This window comes from Lycium barbarum, chromosome 10 (assembly GCF_019175385.1).
Source record: "Lycium barbarum isolate Lr01 chromosome 10, ASM1917538v2, whole genome shotgun sequence".
NCBI lineage: Eukaryota > Viridiplantae > Streptophyta > Magnoliopsida > Solanales > Solanaceae > Lycium > Lycium barbarum.
The window spans coordinates 86689948-86708871 of record NC_083346.1 but is presented as its reverse complement, the minus strand read 5'-3'; the positions used below and the strand labels follow the sequence as shown (position 1 = coordinate 86708871).

Genomic DNA, 18924 nt, shown 5'->3' with positions numbered 1-18924 from the left:
GGGATAGGAAATTGTTCAGGCTAGCCAGGGTGCGGGAGAGAAGGGCGCGCGATGTGGATCAAGTGAAGTGCATTAAAGATGAGCATGGAAAAGTATTGGTAGAGGAGACTCTCGTTAAACAGAGATGGCAGTCATATTTTCACAAACTCTTGAATGAAGAAGGGGAGAGAGACATCGTGTTGGGAGATTTGGAGCATACAGGGAGGCGTCACGATTTTGGGTATTGCAGGAGTATTAAGGTTGAGGAGGTTAAGGGTGCTGTCCGTAGGATGCGCAGGGGAAGAGCGACCGGACCTGACGAGATCCCTGGGGAATTTTGGAAGAGCGCGAGCTCGGCAGGTTTGGAGTGGCTGACTAGGTTGTTTAATGTCATCTTTAAGACGGCAACGATGCCCGAAGAATGGAGGTCGAGCGTAATGATCCCTCTATACAAAAACAAGGGGGATGTCCAGAGTTGCGAAAACTATAGAGGTATCAAGCTACTAAGCCATATTATGAAAGTGTGGGAAAGAGTGGTGGAGATGAGAGTGAGGAGAGGCGTGTCTATTTCAGAGAACCAGTTCGGATTTATGCCGGGACGCTCAACTACAGAAGCCATTCATCTTGTGAGGAGACTGGTGGAGCAGTATAGGGAGAGGAAGAAGGACTTGCATATGGTATTCATCGACCTAGAAAAGGCTTATGATAAAGTTCCAAGAGAAATCCTATGGAGATGTTTGGAGGCTAAAGGTGTACCTGTAGCATACATTAGGGTGATCAAGGACATGTATGAGGAAGCCAAAACTAGAGTAAGGACAGTAGGAGGGGACTCAGAGCACTTTCCAGTTGTGATGGGGTTGCATCAAGGATCAGCTCTTAGTCCGTTTTTATTTGCCTTGGTGATGGATAGATTGACGCGACAAATTCAAGGTGAGGTGCCATGGTGTATGCTTTTCGCGGACGACATAGTCCTGATCGATGAGACTCGTAGCGGAGTTAACGCTAAGCTGGAGGATTGGAGACATACCTTGGAGTCTAAAGGATTTAAGCTGAGTAGGACCAAGACAGAGTACTTAGAGTGTATGTTCAGTGAGACACCCCAGGAGGTTGGCGTGGAAGTTAGGCTTGGTGCTCAGGCCATCCAAAAGAAAAGTAGTCTCAAGTACCTTGGGTCTATCATGCAAGGCAGCGGGGAGATTGACGATGATGTCACACATCGTATTGGGGTAGGGTGGATGAAATGGAGGCTAGCTTCAGGAGTGCTATGTGACAAGAAGGTGCCACCACAACTGAAGGGCAAGTTCTACAGAGTGATGGTTAGACCGGCTATGTTGTATGGGGCGGAGTGTTGGCCAGTTAAGATCTCTCACGTTCAAAAGATGAAAGTTGCCGAGATGAGAATGTTGAGATGGATGTGTGGGCACACTAGGAGCGACAGGATTAGAAATGAGGCTATTCGGGATAAGGTGGGAGTGGCCTCGGTGGAAGACAAGATGCGGGAAATGCGACTGAGATGGTTTGGGCATGTGAAGAGGAGAGACATAGATGCCCCAGTGCGGAGGTGTGAGAGGTTAGCCATGGATGGTTTCAGAAGAGGTAGGGGTAGGCCAAAGAAATATTGGGGAGAGGTGATTAGACAGGACATGACGCAGTTACAGCTTACCGAGGACATGACCTTAGATAGGAAGGTGTGGAGGACCCACATTAGGGTAGAAGGCTAGTATATAAGTCTCGTTATCTTTCCTTATTAGTAGGCGCATTAGTGCATTATAATTTCTTGTGCTTTGATTTATGTTATTATTTGCTACTTTCTGTACTTTGATTACTCTATTTTATCTGTGCCGCTTTCGTGATTTGCATTTCCATATCGCTTTGAATTCCTTGATTATCCTGTTTTACTGTGTCGCTTGCATTATTTCATTGCAATATCGTTTTAAATCTTTTAACCTTATCTGACCCCCTTTTTATGCTTCTATTGAGCCGAGGGTCTCTCGGAAACAGCCATCCTACCTTGGTAGGAGTAAGGTCTGCGTACATTATACCCTCCCCAGACCCCAAGATGTGGGATTTCACTGGGCTGTTGTTGTTGTATGTAAATGATTAGGAATTGATTGTGTAATATTGTCTTTCCTTATTTAGTCTTAGAACTCATATATAAGTACCCATTCTTATGGATTGTATATTCATTCAGAAATACAAGAAGTCCTTTCTTCTTGCTAAAAATCTTCAGTTTTAATGCTATAATTCCCTCGCTTTCTACAGAAAAAAATTCTTCTCCCGGTTCCCAGTTCATTCTGAAGTGCAAAGAACTATCATTTGCATTTCAAATCATCTATAACACTGAATGTTGCAGAATAATGATAAGTCATCAAATGTGGTATAATTAATCAACTTTACTTAAATGCCACACTAGATCGAATCAACGATATGATTCCGTTGTAATATCTGTTCTATTTTTGCTCATCCCAGTCAACTGTTTTGACACCTCTAGGGGTGTTTAGCTCGCTAATGCCAAAAACCTATAAAAATCACTTTCAAGTTTGGCTTACAAAGGTTAAACTTCCAACAATCATACCTTAAGTTTGGCTTGCCACGGAAAAACTTTAAATACATATATTTGAATTTTCAGACATGTCTGTTCGAAATAAAAAGTACTTTCTCTGAAATTTGAACTACCAATATTTATTTCTATCAATATCTTCAAGGTTTTCGTAACATTCACTTGATTTAAACTCAATTTTCATATACAAAATTCAAGATCCACTTCATCAAGTTTACAATAATTGTTATTCGATATATTTTCAAGCTTTTTCAACAACATTCACTTATTTCAAACTCACATTTCATACTATTAATTCAAGAACAACATTTTCAAGCTTGCAACATGATTTGCCAATATTTTCAAACTTTTCCAATAATACTCACTTAATTTAAACGCAATTTTCATATTCGAAATTAAAGATCTACTTCTTCCAACAACATTCACTTGATTCAAACTCAATTTTCATACACAAAATTGAAGAACCCCATTTTCAAGCTTGCAACAGTGGTGATTTGCCAATGTTTTTAAGCTTTTCAAAAAGTATCCACTTGATTTTTCACAATTTTCGTATTCGAAATTCAAGACGTACTTTTCCAACAACATTCACTTGATTTAAACTCAATTTTCATATACGAAATTCAAAATCCATTTCTTCAAGCTTGCAATAATTGTTATTCGCCATTATTTTCAAACTTTTCCTACATCCACTTGATTTAAAATCACATTTTATATCAAGAACCACATTCTCAAGCCTGCAACAATAGTGATTTACCAATGTTTTTAAGCTTTTCAAACAATACCCACTTGATTTAAACGCAATTTGGACATTCGAAATTCAAAATATACTTCTTCAAAATATTACACTTCAATTGCTATATATTCAAAAAATACTGTTGTACAACAACCAAGTTGAAGAAGAAGATACCAATTCTTCTCAAGTTTGTGTATACTGGCTTCTGAAAAGAAAAAGAAAAAAAATTAATAATGATTGCGCCTTAAATGGTTTTGGAAAAAGTGACTTCCCCTCTGAAATTAACAGGATGCCATCAGTATTTGCTTATTCAAGTATTTTCAGCTTAAGACTTCCTCTCTAAAGCCCCATTGAAACTCTTAACAAACATCTGTAAATTCTGAACAATAGGATTGGATTAATTTTTTGAGGTAAATTGTCTTTAAAGGGATATCTTCAAATGAAGAACTTTAAGGTGCAAAGAGTAGTAAACATCTTTCATTATGCTGGCTTCAAAATCTATTATTTCTGAGAGGTATAGAGTTATACAAAAATCTGTCTACATCAATCAAAACTCCTCACACTTGAGTAGCACCACTCATTGCGATGATGCTGGCAGGAAGCTCCGGGTTCTCCTAGCTTTCTTTATATATCTTGAATAATAGAAGAGCATTGCACCGGGCTGCCCATTAATAGAAGAACATTGCACTTATAAAGAATGAAAGAACAGTTCGGTAAGGTACAGAATCTGCAGTTAAATCTGAAGTGCAGCTGCTATGGGAGCGGCAAGGCTCAGAACCTCAAATGGCTTTTTGTCTTTCACCTCCTTCACTGTTCGAGGGCATGAATCCGTGATCCAAAAGTAAGTCATCCCATTCTCAGGACTACCTGAAAAAGTTAAAAAGGTAAACAGCGATGAAATAACCTGATAAAATTCAAACAAAAGATAGAACAAAACTCAAGACAGACATTCACAGAGTAGAGCTGTGCATTTCATTGAGAATTAATTTTTTAGATGTGGTAATAGATTTTAATATGGGTTTTGCTAAACAAGGACACTATCAACGAAAAAGGAAGAAAGATCATGCTGCAAACAGACTTGGTGCCTAAATGTGTTGTATTGCTGCACAATATCTACTCTTTCAGTTGCCAAATTGCAAAATTTGATTAGTACAATATTTTTCCAGTCTACCAATGTATAAGGAATTCTCATGAAGATGCATAGCAGGAAAGTACAAGTTGAACAAAAAGGGGAACCATTCTGTCGAAAGAATAGTAAGCGAAAATTTTAAAAAGCAGCACATTAAAGAATGGTAGTTCAGCATTATTTAGGAAAAACCTGTAAGAAGATTTATGAAAGTCTAAGAAAACAGATCTCAAACTTGATGCCACACTCTAGTACCTCTGAAAATTTTTCAAGGGCTTTCAGACCTATTGCCACAACCAATCTTATAGAAGGAAATTATTGCTACTAATGCAAGAATCTGAGAACACGCATACCTCCTTTGTCATGGTTAAAACGCTGCCATGATCTGTTTGGAAAAATTCCGTGGGTCACATAAGCACTTATCTTTTGAGCTCCATGTCTAGCCAACACTTTCTGCAAAAAGGCAGAGTAGTGCTACTTCAAATAAGAAAAGAGGGAAAGAAGTGAACGCCAATTTTCAAGAATGTCGTTTCGATATGCATCTAAGCTTGTTAAACAATGCTCATTCTAATAATTAGGTTTGTTAAGAAAATATGCGTGCTACCATGACCCTCTCCACATTTCATTATCTTCTCATTGAGAAGAAATCCTCCAACACGGAGGAAAAGAAATCTAAACTACTACCTTGTACGACGTTTGCTTTGTCCAGCTTTAGAGCATTACATAATTAACAACTACGAATCATTACCTTGAATCATGGACCCAAGAAATGGTACTTTCCGCGTTTTGTTAATTCTACTTTCTAAATGCTAGGATCTCATTGCACTGTATTATCAGCCTACAAATTGTATATTACGACTTATATAAGTATATATTTCTACTAGTTGAAGTTATCTGAACTAAAACTAGTAAAATTTAATTCTTTGTAAACTCCAAATACTTTGTTAATGAGATATTTTGAGCAAAGGGATATATATATATATATATATATATATATATATATATATATATATATATATATATAAACCTAAAGACCAAACAAATACCCAACAAACAGTATTTTTTGGTCATAGAGGTAGTCAAAGCACCCAAAGTAAGTTGATCAAATCCGGTGTGGATCCCAAATCATGTCAGATCGACAGAAAGGATTTTGAAGGGTCTGAACAAGTAGTTATCAACTTCCTAAATGAGGCTAGCTTTTCACTTAACAGAGATTATGTCTAAAGCGAAAGATTATACATAAATAGTTTCTAAACCAATTTCTTTCAAGTAACACAGATCAGCCACAATGGAAAATGAGTAGCAAGAGTACCAGGACTACTATTTAGGAGTATTAGACTATACAGAATATTAATACTTTTCCCTTTTTCTTTTCCAAAACAGACCAGGTCATGAATTTATAGTTAAATGTGCCCATTCTAGCCTAATATGACGATAAGTAAATTTGTCTAGATGTAGACTACCAGACAACACTATTAGGGCCCGTTCGGACATGATTTTTTTTATTTTTTTGGTTTTTTTTTTCATTTTTAAAAAAAACCTGTTTGGTTATACATCGTGCCAGTTTTTCACTCCAAACTTGAGAAAAGGTTTTTTAAGTAAAAGAAATTTCTCTCACAGCATTTCAACATTTTTTTCAAGTGAAATGCATGTCCAAACATAACTTCAAATTTCAAAAATCTTTTTTCCAACTTAACTTCAAATATTACATACTTTTTTTCAAATATCACTCAGTTCATGTCCCTATGCCTACCTAATTTTCTCACCTGGCATTCTGTTAGGGTGCCACCTGATTGTACGAGATCATCCACTATCACAACATGACGTCCTGCAGGGTCTCCCTCCTTAATTCGTACAATTCGTTGATCACCTTCCCTAACTTTAGCACAGACAATCTGATAATCAATATACGCCATGTCAATGAGCAGCAGTAACATGGTTCCAGATATAAATCAAATTGAACAGCAAAGATGTAGTCTTTCAATGAAATGATAAAAAAGCCAGGAGCTTGATTATTTAAGGAACCAACAAATTCTTAAGGAAATAGACTAAATTCAACAGACAAGTAGATGACAGTGACTTGCCCAATCTGCCAAGTCCAGGAAACTAACACCAAAAATAGCATGGTGCTGTTGTCAATGTCAATACAGAGTCTACAGACATGCATGCAAACTTTGCAAGCTCTTATACTGGGAATTTTAAGAAGCTCATAACATAGCAGGATCTACTTCTCTCTTCCCTACCGCCTCACCAAAGATAAAACATCAATCAATCAATAAATCAGCCATCCCTTAATCCCAGATAAGCTAGGGTTGGTATTTTTTTTTTTTTTAATGAAAGCTGGGGTCGGTAATTTCCTTCATCTTTTATTTATTTGGCTTCGTGAGGGGCAGGGACGGATCATTTTATAATGTTAGTTACTATGTACTTATATACGTGGTTTATGGCCTCCAACTTTGGGCACAGGTACTGCAGCACATACATAAAAGTCAATAGTCCAATTTTCAATTTATAAAATACAATTCATACTATTTAAGTAAGTGGTTTATGGCCTCCAACATTGGATTGGGTCTCCTTTTTTGAGAATCATGTTTTGACGTAGGTTCTCTCTTTTTGGTATACGGCTTGTATATGGGGTCTTTTTCCCCCAACTGTTAATAATATTATTACCTTATCGAAAAAAAAAAAGGGGGGGGGGGGGGGGGGGGGTAGTCTCCAACTTTGGGTATTTAAGTAACTGGTTTATGCCTCGGCATTGGTACTCCAGCGCAATTATAAAGGTCAATAGTCCTACTTGCAATTTGTACAATACAAGTGCAGAACGAAGAAACTGAAGATATGAGACAATACAACAACAAACCCAGTGTAATTCCACAAGTTGGATGTGAGGAGGGCAAGATGTACGCAACCTTACCCCTACCTAATGGGGTAGAGGGCTGTTTCCGATTGACCTCGGCAACCCTCCTCCTTTATCCGGACTTGGGACCGGCAATGTGAACGAGCTCACATAGGACAATAGGAAGGGAAAATACGATTCAGTCCCTCATTAGAACATGTAAGAACAAAGTTTATGAGCATAAAAGCATGAATACGAATGTCCGATCATCATGCTAATGGAGCTATTTTGAGCACCAAGCTAGTTTTGAAGGAATACCATTGGAAAATGCTGAAGCTGCTTGTGGAAACGTTTCCATGCACCATCATCAGGAAAAGCTAGAGATATCTACAGAAAGAAACAATAGAGGTCAATTATTAGCAGGAAAAGTTATTTAACCATTCACCACTTCCGTTAGTTCAACCATATAACTAGTAAGTGAAAGCAAAGCTTCCCGCAATGTTATAAGCATAGCTGTTATGTGAACTAAAAATTTTAGGACCAAGAGCCCATTACATTTCTTTTTGCATCTGTATGCAACGGGAAAAGCATCTCAAAGGAAAAATCATATGCTGGACTCATACGGCTAACTACTTCATGCTTGAATTATGAACCACTTAATCTAAACATTAGTGTTAAAAAGAAACTACAGCCTGTGGTTATTGGAAGACAGAGCTAATACAAATTCATTCTGTTTATGTTGAAAGAAACTACACCAAACTGCATATCTGTTTGAGAGCTAACACTTTGAGGAATCTGAATTGGAAACCAAAACTAGAACAGCTCTTAAGAAGCCTACAAAACCCAAGGGTGTGGCCCAACGGCAATCAAGCTCAAATGACAATGGGATAGCAGGGATGAAATCCTAGAAGAAAAGTGAATCGATATTATGCCATTCCAAATCCTTCCCGAGAGGCAAAAATGGCAGGTGATATCTTTCCATCTCTGTAAGTGTTGATGGACAAAGTTACCCGGTATTAGACACTAGCGGGAGGTAGCAGGTCTCTGGTGGATTAGTTGAGCTGGGGACAACCTGACCCGGACACCACCATTATCAAAAAGGAAAAGTAACAGTTGTTAAGCTTGAGCCTTGAGGTAGCTAAATCTGCCAGAGAAGATGCCTTAATTTTTAGTAACACACATTTTATCAAAGAATACCGAGTCACATGCTCCCAGATTTACCTATCCGAGGTTGAACTGAATGGATAAAAGCATTTAGCTTAATGAGATGAGAGGGTTGTTTGTTTCAATATCGTCATGAACCTTCAGCTTTTACATGCTATAAAATTCATCAACGTGTTAGTTTACTGGAGTTCCTCAATAGCAGATTATGCGAAGAGCACAAGGAAATCAACAACAACAACAACAAGCCCAGTATAATCCCACCATGTGGGGTCTGGGGAGGGTAGAGTGTACGCAGACCTTACCCCCACCTTGAAAGGTAGGGCGGCTGTTTCCGAAAAACCCTCGGCTCAAGAGAGGAGAACAAGAGAGGAAAAACAAGACAAAAGATCCGATAGGACCAAGCATATCAAAAACAATATGAAAGCAAGGAATAACAAAAGCGAGAAAGTCATGGTAGAACAGTCCGGAAAGAAAGGAGCATTAACTACTATAGATAAATAAGATAACCAAAGTACAACAGCCCAACAAATATAAATAAGATAACTACTATAGATAAATAAGATAACTAAAGTACAACAGCCCAACAAATATAAGCAGCAATCAAATGCAGAAATCAAATGAGCAAAACTACAACTACTATGGTGAAAGGATTAGCCACCTAGCCTTCTATCCTAATCTGAGTCCTCCACAACCTCCTATCTAAGGTCATGTCCTCGGTGAGCTGGAACTGTGCCATATCCTGTCTAATCACCTCTGCCCAATACTTTTTCGGCCTCCCTTTGCCTCTCCTGAAACCGTCCATAGCCAACCTCTCACACCTCCGCACTGGGGCATCTGTGTCTCTCCTCTTCACATGCCCAAACCATCTTAGCCTCGCTTCCCGCATCTTGTCCTCCACCGATGCCACTCCCACCTTGTCTCGGATATCTTCATTCCTAATTATATCCCTCCTAGTGTGCCCACACATCCACCGCAGAATTCGCATTTCCGCGACTTTCATCTTCTGAACGTGAAATTTCTTGACTGGCCAACACTCCGCCCCGTACAATAAAGTCGGTCTAACCACCACTTTGTAGAACTTGCCTTTAAGTTTTGGTGGCACTTTCTTATCACACAGCACTCCGGAGGCGAGCCTCCATTTCATCCACCCTGCACCAATACGATGTGAAACATCGTCATCGATATCCTCATCTCCCTGTATAATAGACCCAAGATACTTGAAACTTCTTTTCTTTTGAATGACCTGGGAACCAAGCCTCACTTCCTCGTCAGCCTCACGCGGTAGGCCACTGAACCTGCACTCCAAGTATTCTGTCTTGGTCCTACTCAATTTAAATCATTTAGACTCCAACGTCTGCCTCCAGCCCTCCAGCTTATCGTTAACTCCGTTGCGAGTCTCGTCAATCAGGACTATGTCATCCGCGAACAACATACACCAAGGCACCTCACCTTGTATTTGTCGCGTCAATTCATCCATCACCAGGCCAAATAGAAACGGGCTAAGAGCTGATCCCTGATGCAACCCCATCATAACAGGGAAGTGCTCCGAGTCTCCTCCTACCGTCCTTACCCTGGTCTTAGCTCCATCATACATGTCCTTTATCGCTCTAATGTACACCACAGGTACACCTTTAGCCTCCAAGCATCTCCATAGGACCTCTCTTGGCACTTTGTCGTAGGCCTTTTTTAGGTCAATGAATACCATGTGCAAGTCTCTCTTCCGCTCCCTATACTGCTCCACCAATCTCCTTACAATATGAATGGCTTCGGTAGTCGAGCGCCCCGGCATGAATCCAAACTGGTTCTCTGAAATAGGCACACCTCTCCTCACCCTCATTTCCACCGCCCTTTCCCACATTTTCATAGTGTGACTTAGCAGCTTGATACCTCTATAGTTGTTGCAGGTTTGAATGTGTTCCTTGTTCTTGTACACGGGAATCATTGTACTCCACCTCCATTCTTCCGGCATCTGCGTTGTCTTGAAAATGACATTAAACAACCCAGTCAGCCACTCCAAGCCTACCCTGCCTGCATTCTTCCAAAATTCCCCAGGAATCTCGTCAAGTCCGATCGCTCTTCCCCTGCGCATCCTACGAACAGCTCCCTTAACATCCTCAACCTTTATACTCCTACAACATCCAAAGTTGTGACGCCTATCCGAGTGCTCCAAGTCTCCCAACACAATGTCTCTGTCCCCTCCTTCGTTCAAGAGTTCATGAAAGTATGACTGCCATCTCTGTCTAATGCGAGATTCCTGTACCAACACTTGGCCATCCTCGTCCTTGATGCACTTCACTTGATCCAAGTCGCGTGCCTTCCTCTCTCTCGCCTTGGCGAGCTTAAATAGCTTTTTATCCCCACCTCTGTCCTTTAGTTCTGCATAAAGGTGTTCAAAGGCTGCCGTTTTAGCCGCCGAAACTACCAACTTCGCCTCCTTTCTCGCCATCTTATACTTTTCCCTGTTCGTCCGCTTCTTTTCATCATCCTTGCTATCTACCAACTTCACATATGCCTGCTTCTTTGCTTCTACCTTCCCTTGGACTTCTCCATTCCACCACCAATCCCCTCGGTGCCCACCATGGCGGCCTCGTGAGACCCCCAATACCTCTCTAGCTGCTTCCCTAATGCAACTGGCCGTCCTATCCCACATAATGCTCGCATCCCCCCCTACTATCCCACGCTCCCATATCCATCAACTTCTCCCCCATCTCTAGGGAACTAGACGGAGTCAAACTTCCCCACCTAATCCTCGGTCGGTCATCCACGACCCTCTTCTTCTTCTTCCTTCTTATCTCCAAATCCATCACCAATAGCTTATGTTGGGTCGTAAGATTCTCACTCGGTATGACCTTGCAGTCCTTACAGAGGCCTTTATCATCTTTTCTAAGAAGCAGAAATTCTATTTGCGTCGCAGCCACCGAGCTACAAAAGGTTACCAAGTGCTCCTCCTTCTTCGGAAAACTAGAGTTGGCTACCACCAATCCAAAAGCTTTTGCGAAATCAAGGAAATCAAAAATGAAAAATAACGCTATTCCTTCAACACAAATGTCAAACATATCATTAACTTGCTTATGCTCTATTTCGTTCCAGGATAAAAGTAAAGGAAAAGAAACTTACATTGTCAGAGTCAGGGAGTTGTTGTAGCCTATTTAGAAGCAAGGGGATCCCGCTCTCAAAGCATGGAAGTATATTGTCTCCAAAGTAGAATCTCTCCTGTAATCAGAGAAGTCATATAAACAAGTGTCGTCAGCTTTACATTAGGATGACATATAAACTAGAAAATGACCAGCACCAAAAAACCAAAAAACATCAAGTTTTTTGCGAAGATTCGAATTTGGTGTACACCTGCAAGGCATGGATATCAAAGATAACTAAACTAGTTGGTCCTCCTCGAGGAACTGGGGTGTTTGACAAAATCCTGGCAAGCGTAAAAGCTGTGGCAACATCACCTTCATCCTCCATACGCTCAGATGTGCCCGTTGGGAAAAATGGAAGGACAAGTGTGAATGAGGAGACGAAGAGCTTTGGCAATGCATAAATGACTGATAATTGCTCAAATATTACTCCAGGAGAACTAAATGAAGCAAGGAAAGCTACATGCTGTCCACGGATGCCATGAGCGTTAGATATGAATAAGTTGGGGAATCCATCTTCAAAAGTCCTGAATGTTTTTAAGACCAAATCAACTTTCCAGAAAAATACTCGACAACAGACAGTACCTGTGTTACTGTTAATGAAATAATTTTATGTTTCCTTAATATTGCAGCAATAGAAGTCAGAAAATCCAATAAATTCTACCCTCATTTTTCTTAAATAGGGAATCGGTTATCCAAGTCTAGATAAAAGAAATATATGCAATAGAACGTTTAGTTCAAAATTATTTTGACAAGTATGTTACCATGGTGCCAAGAAGGAAACTTTGATCTCATAGTAACCAGGCAAAACTTCAATTCCCAAAAACTATCCTTATGGACCTACTAACAGGAATACATTTTGTACTTCCTTTGCTCCATTTTATGTGACACTGAATTTAACACATTAGTATGGTTTGCATTTGCATAGCATACATTAGAATAACAGATCAGCCAAATAGTTAAAAGTTCTGGTAGAGTATATAAAGCTGGTAGTTCCCCTTTTATATCTTCTGGATCTTCAAAAGTTACTCACTCCGTCCCAAAAACTTTCCATCTTGGGACATCCTAAACGCTCAATACCTTAAAATTTTAAATTTTGATACAGTGTTTTATTCATGAAATTTTCATCCATGGATTCAAGTTATCCTCCCCAATCACTAAGGGGTCGTTTGGTAGTTGGTTAGAGTTATGCAATTAATAATAATACATAGATTAGTTAAAGGGAACCTATGCATTATTTTATGGGCAATTTGCAGGATTGCCATTTGCCGGAGGTGGTCTTTAATTTTTACCCCTCAAAATGGTGGTCTTTAAATTCTGCCCTTCAGGCAGAATTGGCAGAATTTGCATGGCAGATTTGCAAAATTCTGCATCCTCTGCCTCGCGAAAATTCAGCCTTGCGATTTTTTATTTTTTTTTAACTGAGCTGGGGTTCGAACCCACAACCTCAGGGTGTTAGGCGAGGGGCAATACTTAAAGACCACCAATTTGAAGGGCAAAAATTAAAGACCACCCCAAATGAAGGGCAATTCGCACAAAAAAAAAAGAAGAAGTTATTTTATGCAGGGATTGGTTATGCAGGGGTTTAGTTATTCATATATTAATTATTCCACCTTCTATCCTGCACAAAATAATACATAAGTCCCCTCATAAATTATACACGTATTATTTATGCAAATTTCTAAATTGCAAACCAAACACCGTATAAATTTTATACATTAATAACTTAACCCCTAACCAGCTACCAAACGACCCCTAATTTATTATACAAGTCAAATTAATATGCTAAACTCTGCGCCCGATCAAATTTAAAAGATGAAATACATGATATCACTACTTAAATTTGATAAATTAAAATATATTCAAATTCTAGAAATTTGTAAAAATAATATAATAACATAACATTATTAATAAAAAAAATCAGATATTTGAGACACCCAAATTAGAAAGAGCGACATAAAAATTCTCCCAAATTAGAAAGAGCGACATAAAAATTGAGACGAGGGAACACTAATTTCATGCATATTATGCCCGTTTGGCCATGGATAATTTACATTTTTCTGGATTCATGTTTGGACATAGAATTGTTACAATATTTCGAAATTCATATTCCTGAATTCAAAAAAGCTCCAAATACATGTTTTTATATTTGTCACTCCAAATCACTCGTGAAACCTCAACATTTTTCCAAATTGTATTCATGTCCAAACACGAACTCCAATTTCCAAATACCATTTTTTTTTAACTTTTTTCCAAATAGTACTCCCTTTGTCCCCATCTATGTGATAAAGTTCAGATTAGTTCAGATTTCGAGAGTCAAACAAAAAAATCTTTAACCGTAATTTATTCGTATGCTCTTTAGATATTTTAAATTGTTAATTATAGTATTTTTTTTGTGTAGTTTTTAAGTATGTAGATTATTTTTTAAAAAACATAAAGATTGTATGCCCGAGTTGACGCTCAAAATAAAAAAGTTTTACTCTCGAAATCTGAACGGTATCTCGTAAATTGGGATACAGAGGGAGTACTCTTTTTTCAAATTGCCCAATTGCTTAGATTCCAGAATTCATAAAATGATACCTCCAAGTGATGCTACGAAGCTCAATTGCATCAGATTGTGAAGCAATTCGCTCAGCAAGATCCTTCATTTCATTGCAATAGAAGAGGCAAACTCTCTTAGCATTCTTCATAGTACTAGAACTTAAAGCCGTAGCTGAAGCCATTGGGAATGAAGGAGGTTTAAGAATAATATGAATTGGATCAGTACCGGAAACACAACCAACAGTCCACCGTTGACTATTATTGTTCTCAAATTCACATCGAATTGAATAATCTTTTTTTCGATTGAAGGATTGAGAGAGGATAGAAATGTAATTACGCAATTTATTAGGGGTATTTTGGGAAGAAGGAAGTGCTGGTGGCGGTGTTGTAGCTGACATGTGGATGTGTAATGGCGGAAATGAATAAGCGTGGGTGAAGGTGTGTGTTGTCGCAAGCTGCGTGTGTAACGGAACTAACTAATACACCACTATAAACTGCGCCCAACAACATAAAACACGACCGAACTACTCCCTCCTCCACTTTTACTTATCCATGGATTTTGCATGCCACTTAAGAAATAAGAAATAAAAGTGCATAATCTTTATACTATTAATTAGTATATAGTCTTAATGATTTTGAAAAATAATTTGAAATTAATAATTAATGCTAAAGGTTTAACAGGTAAAATATTTTTTTTTTAATTGAGAAAATAAACAAGTAAAAGTGAAAATCTATTTTTAGAATAGTGCACAAGTAAAAGTAAACGCGAGGGAGTACACTTTTAGACGGTCAAAGATATTTCTTTAAGCATAACATTTCTTAATACATTTTATAAACATTTTTAATACATTTTATATATATTTGAGTTGTTAGTTACTGTAATTTATACTACTTTTTATGTAATTTCTAAATATATAAAGTTTATATCAAAAAATTGAAGATTCTTTATCTGAATTCACACCAAACATAGTTAATTTGACCATCACACTCTAAATCAAACCAAACAAATTGAAACAAAGAGTGCATCATTTTTGAAATTCAAAATTGAAGTTGAATATTATTTCAGTTATATCATTAACAATAAAGAAGTAATTATTTTCAATAATGTTCAATTCTTAAAAAATATTTGATAAATCAGGGTAACTTAATAAGTGATATTTTTGTATTTATTGTTTTTCTTAATAGGTGTGAAAAGAGCTGAAGCAGCAATTAGAATGTGATGGAGAAAGTATCATATAAGATAATTTTAACTAAAATTTTAAATGAACATTAAATAATAATTTTGTGAACATTAAATAATAATTTTGTGAAGTGTAACTACCTATTTTTACCAGGTAAACTTTATTGATATAAAAATTATTTACTTATAACTGTTAATAAACACGAATCAAGTTCTTTTTTTCCAAGTAAATACTAGTAGTGTTTAACTAAATAATCTAGTTATAAACTATAGAATCGCATAACTAAGAAAAAACATATATTAATTTAATAATAATAATATGTGCCAAAAGCTTATTTCTAAAAAGATACGCGTCCACTAAATTGAGATTTGATACAAACAGCTAGTAGAGAAAAAGATTCTCGTGCTTGACAAATAAAACGACCCTATAAATCTCTGAATGGGCACATCTTTATTCCTTTCTATCTTTTCGATAGAGACCTAAGTTTGGCTAATTCACGTTCCCCTTAGATTTGAGTGACGAGTTATTTTTTAGTTTCTCTTCGGTATTAAGTATCTATATTAGAGCCCCACTATATTCAGAATCGCGCTTGAGAATCTCACATTAGCGATTTCACTAATTTCTGCTATAAGCTATAAGGAAAGTAATATAATTTAACAATTGTATGCATATTTTAAAAGTATGTCTGAATTTTAAAACAGACATGAAAGCCTGTCAAGGAGATTAAAAGAAATTCAATTACATGATTATTAATTTTTTCTTTTTTATATTTGAGCATTAATTTAAAAAGAATATTGAAGAGGGAGTTAGAGAAGAAGCACTGTGAAGAACAAGAAATTTTGAAATTTAAGAATTAACTTCTAGCAGGTGATGTCGAAGAGAAATTAATAAATACATTTAAGAATCTGAAAAAAGTTTTTTAATTTTTTTTTACGAGTAACACAATTTACAGGTATTAACGTGCATCATCATATTAAGGTTATCTTGGTCTTGAAATATCCATATATTATTATTATGGTAATCTATCTAATAATATTAAATAAAATAGTTTATATCATCTCGCCTTGTATCATTTGAGTTACTTATCATGATCAAGTTACAATTCTTGTCGATATTGATAATGTCTCTAAGAGATAATGCAATTTTAGGTAAAAATTTCTTTCATAGTACACAACTCTTCATAATTCTCATAACTAACTTTTTTTTATGTGTCTAGCACAATAATAGGATATGCAAATTTCGATTGGATTTTGGAATAAACACCTTTTATATGTGTTTAAAATATCTCTGTCTATCAATTTCGTTATTCTTAAATACTTAATTTTATAGTGAAATTGTATTTTCAATTAGTATGCATTTTATGTGAAAGTATACAATTTTAATATATCAGAATCATTTGGGAAATTATAAACATATCTGCACAATAGGCTTTGGTCAACATAACTTATTAATATATTAATGTACAGAAATAACCATGTAGAATTTTCATGTCGATGATTATTATTTATTATGAAATATTTTTACGTGCACTAATTTTAAACTTGCGCTTTTTTTACTGTCTCGTCGTCTAGAAGATAAATCAACAACAAATATGAAAATTGTACTCTTTGAAGATGATGTCTTTCTTAATTTAGACAAGAATATCGAAGCTAGTGTTTACTTTTTATTTAAAGACATGACAAACGTACCCACTTTGAATTTGCTTTCTGTTTGGCTTGACTTTTCCTTCTTCCGTTGATTGTTCCTTCGTTCTTAAAAGTTCCATTAGCACTGATATGAGATAGTATAAAAGGGAGTATAGCAAAACATTTAGGTTCGGTTCGGTTCGAAATAGTAGACAAAATAATCTTTCACAAAAAAATTAATTATGTTTGATTTTATTTTCTTCTTTCCACACAAAATTTAGCATTATTTAATAGTATAATGTTTGGCGTCAGTTTATCTTTTTTAGATAACTAATACCTACATAATAATTGAAAATTTTAGTTCTAATATATAACAAAGGATAAGTCAAATATTAGAACTGAAAATATATCATCTTATCTTAGGTAAACAAATACAAAAATAAAAGAATTGAAAGAAAGTGCTTACTTAAAATGAAAAACAAGGGGAAAAGAAAAAGGAGAGATATTACGTTGTTTGGTAGGAGAGATAAGTTATTCCATATAGATGAGATTTGGTGGGATGGGATGGGATAACTTATCCCACCTTTTACCTATATAGATAAGATTGGGTGGATACCAAAAGAGTTATTCCACCAACCAAACACGGAATAATTCCAATCCCCTGGAGTAGTAATCCCATCCCATCACTCCTTTCAAACGACCCCTCTTTTACACATAACGTCTTCCCTAGGGTAATGCATAAAGTAAAAATTATTTCAACAAGACGAATTAATATAAAAAATGCCAGGACCATTTGATGAATATGAAAGGTTAATGATCTAATTTTTAAGTTTCAGATGAATATCCTTATGAACAATTTTGTTTGAACTATGCAAACAGGGGTGGATTTAGAGTAATAGGTGGGGTATCTCGGGAATCTAGTTACTTTTGCGCGGATCTTGTATTTATATTGAGAAATTCAGTAAATATATATATATATATATATAAGAATTAAGACTTGAGAACCATTAAATAAGTGTGTTGATGGTCTAGCGGCAGTAAAGGAACTTGTTAAGCTTTGTTGCCTAGTATAGGTCAAGGGTTTGAGCCCCCTCGGTCACCATGTTACGACTTTATTTTGTCCCTTTTTATTTTTTAATTTGAGATGAGGAGAAACTCACAAACTTCAAGTCATGAATCTGCGTATGCAAGTTTGTTTACTGTAACTATCAAAAATATATCTTCAATCCAATGACACACAAAACTTTCATAATTGATCCATATAGTTTATGAGGCTTGTAAAGGTCATACTTTCAATTGTTATCCGTTGACTAAATCCCAAGAACTAAGATTCTGTTTGGAAAGCCACTTGGTAATTTAAATTGGTGTAATTATTCAGGTAGTGTTGCACAAGCATAATTACACAGTTTGATAATTTTAAAAATAAAAATTAATTATCAAAAAATAAAGTTGATATTTGACAAATATGTACCTTTATAAATGATATTAACTTGGGTATTTAAGATACATTTGTTTCTTAAAAATATATAAATTAATAATCATATATTTGTAACTAATATTATAAAAAATAATAGATATATATGTTTCTCAAATTAATAATATTTTAAGTTAATTAATTATAAAAACTAATAACATACATTTTGTAAGAATCATGGACGACATGTTTGAGAAAAAGATTAATATTCATAAATATAATGTCATAAAATTATTTAAATGTTTGACAAAAAAACAATCTATTAAATTGATAATAGAACGTCATGCAATGTAAAATAACAAGTCAATACTATTAAAGGAAATAAATTGGAACAGAAAATATAACATAAATTCAAAATCTATTTTTTAAAACAATACTCTTATGCCAAATTTCAACCTAACATATTAAGTTCCAACATAACTTAAGTAAATATAATTTAAAAGAAAAGGAAAACATAAGTCTATAACCTCATTTCAACAACGAAATTCTACTTTAAGGTCATCACTTGTTATATGCCAAGTTGTTAATGACTCATCTTTTAATATTAAGAGGTGTTGCTCCCAAACGCACA

At 36.2% G+C, this 18924-nt stretch overlaps 1 protein-coding gene across 1 annotated transcript; it reads right to left on the bottom strand.

Moving 5' to 3' along the window:
- Window positions 1-3720: 3720 nt before the first annotated feature.
- LOC132613813 (ribose-phosphate pyrophosphokinase 4-like) lies at window positions 3721-14620 on the bottom strand. Its single transcript, XM_060328068.1, has 7 exons — window positions 14113-14620; window positions 11744-12059; window positions 11516-11611; window positions 7553-7621; window positions 6165-6293; window positions 4752-4851; window positions 3721-4139 (listed from the first exon to the last, which is right to left on the bottom strand). The coding sequence occupies exons 1-7, from the start codon at window positions 14469-14471 to the stop codon at window positions 4006-4008; spliced, it is 1203 nt and encodes a 400-aa protein (XP_060184051.1). The 5' UTR covers window positions 14472-14620; the 3' UTR covers window positions 3721-4005.
- Between the last annotated feature and the right edge of the window lie 4304 nt (window positions 14621-18924).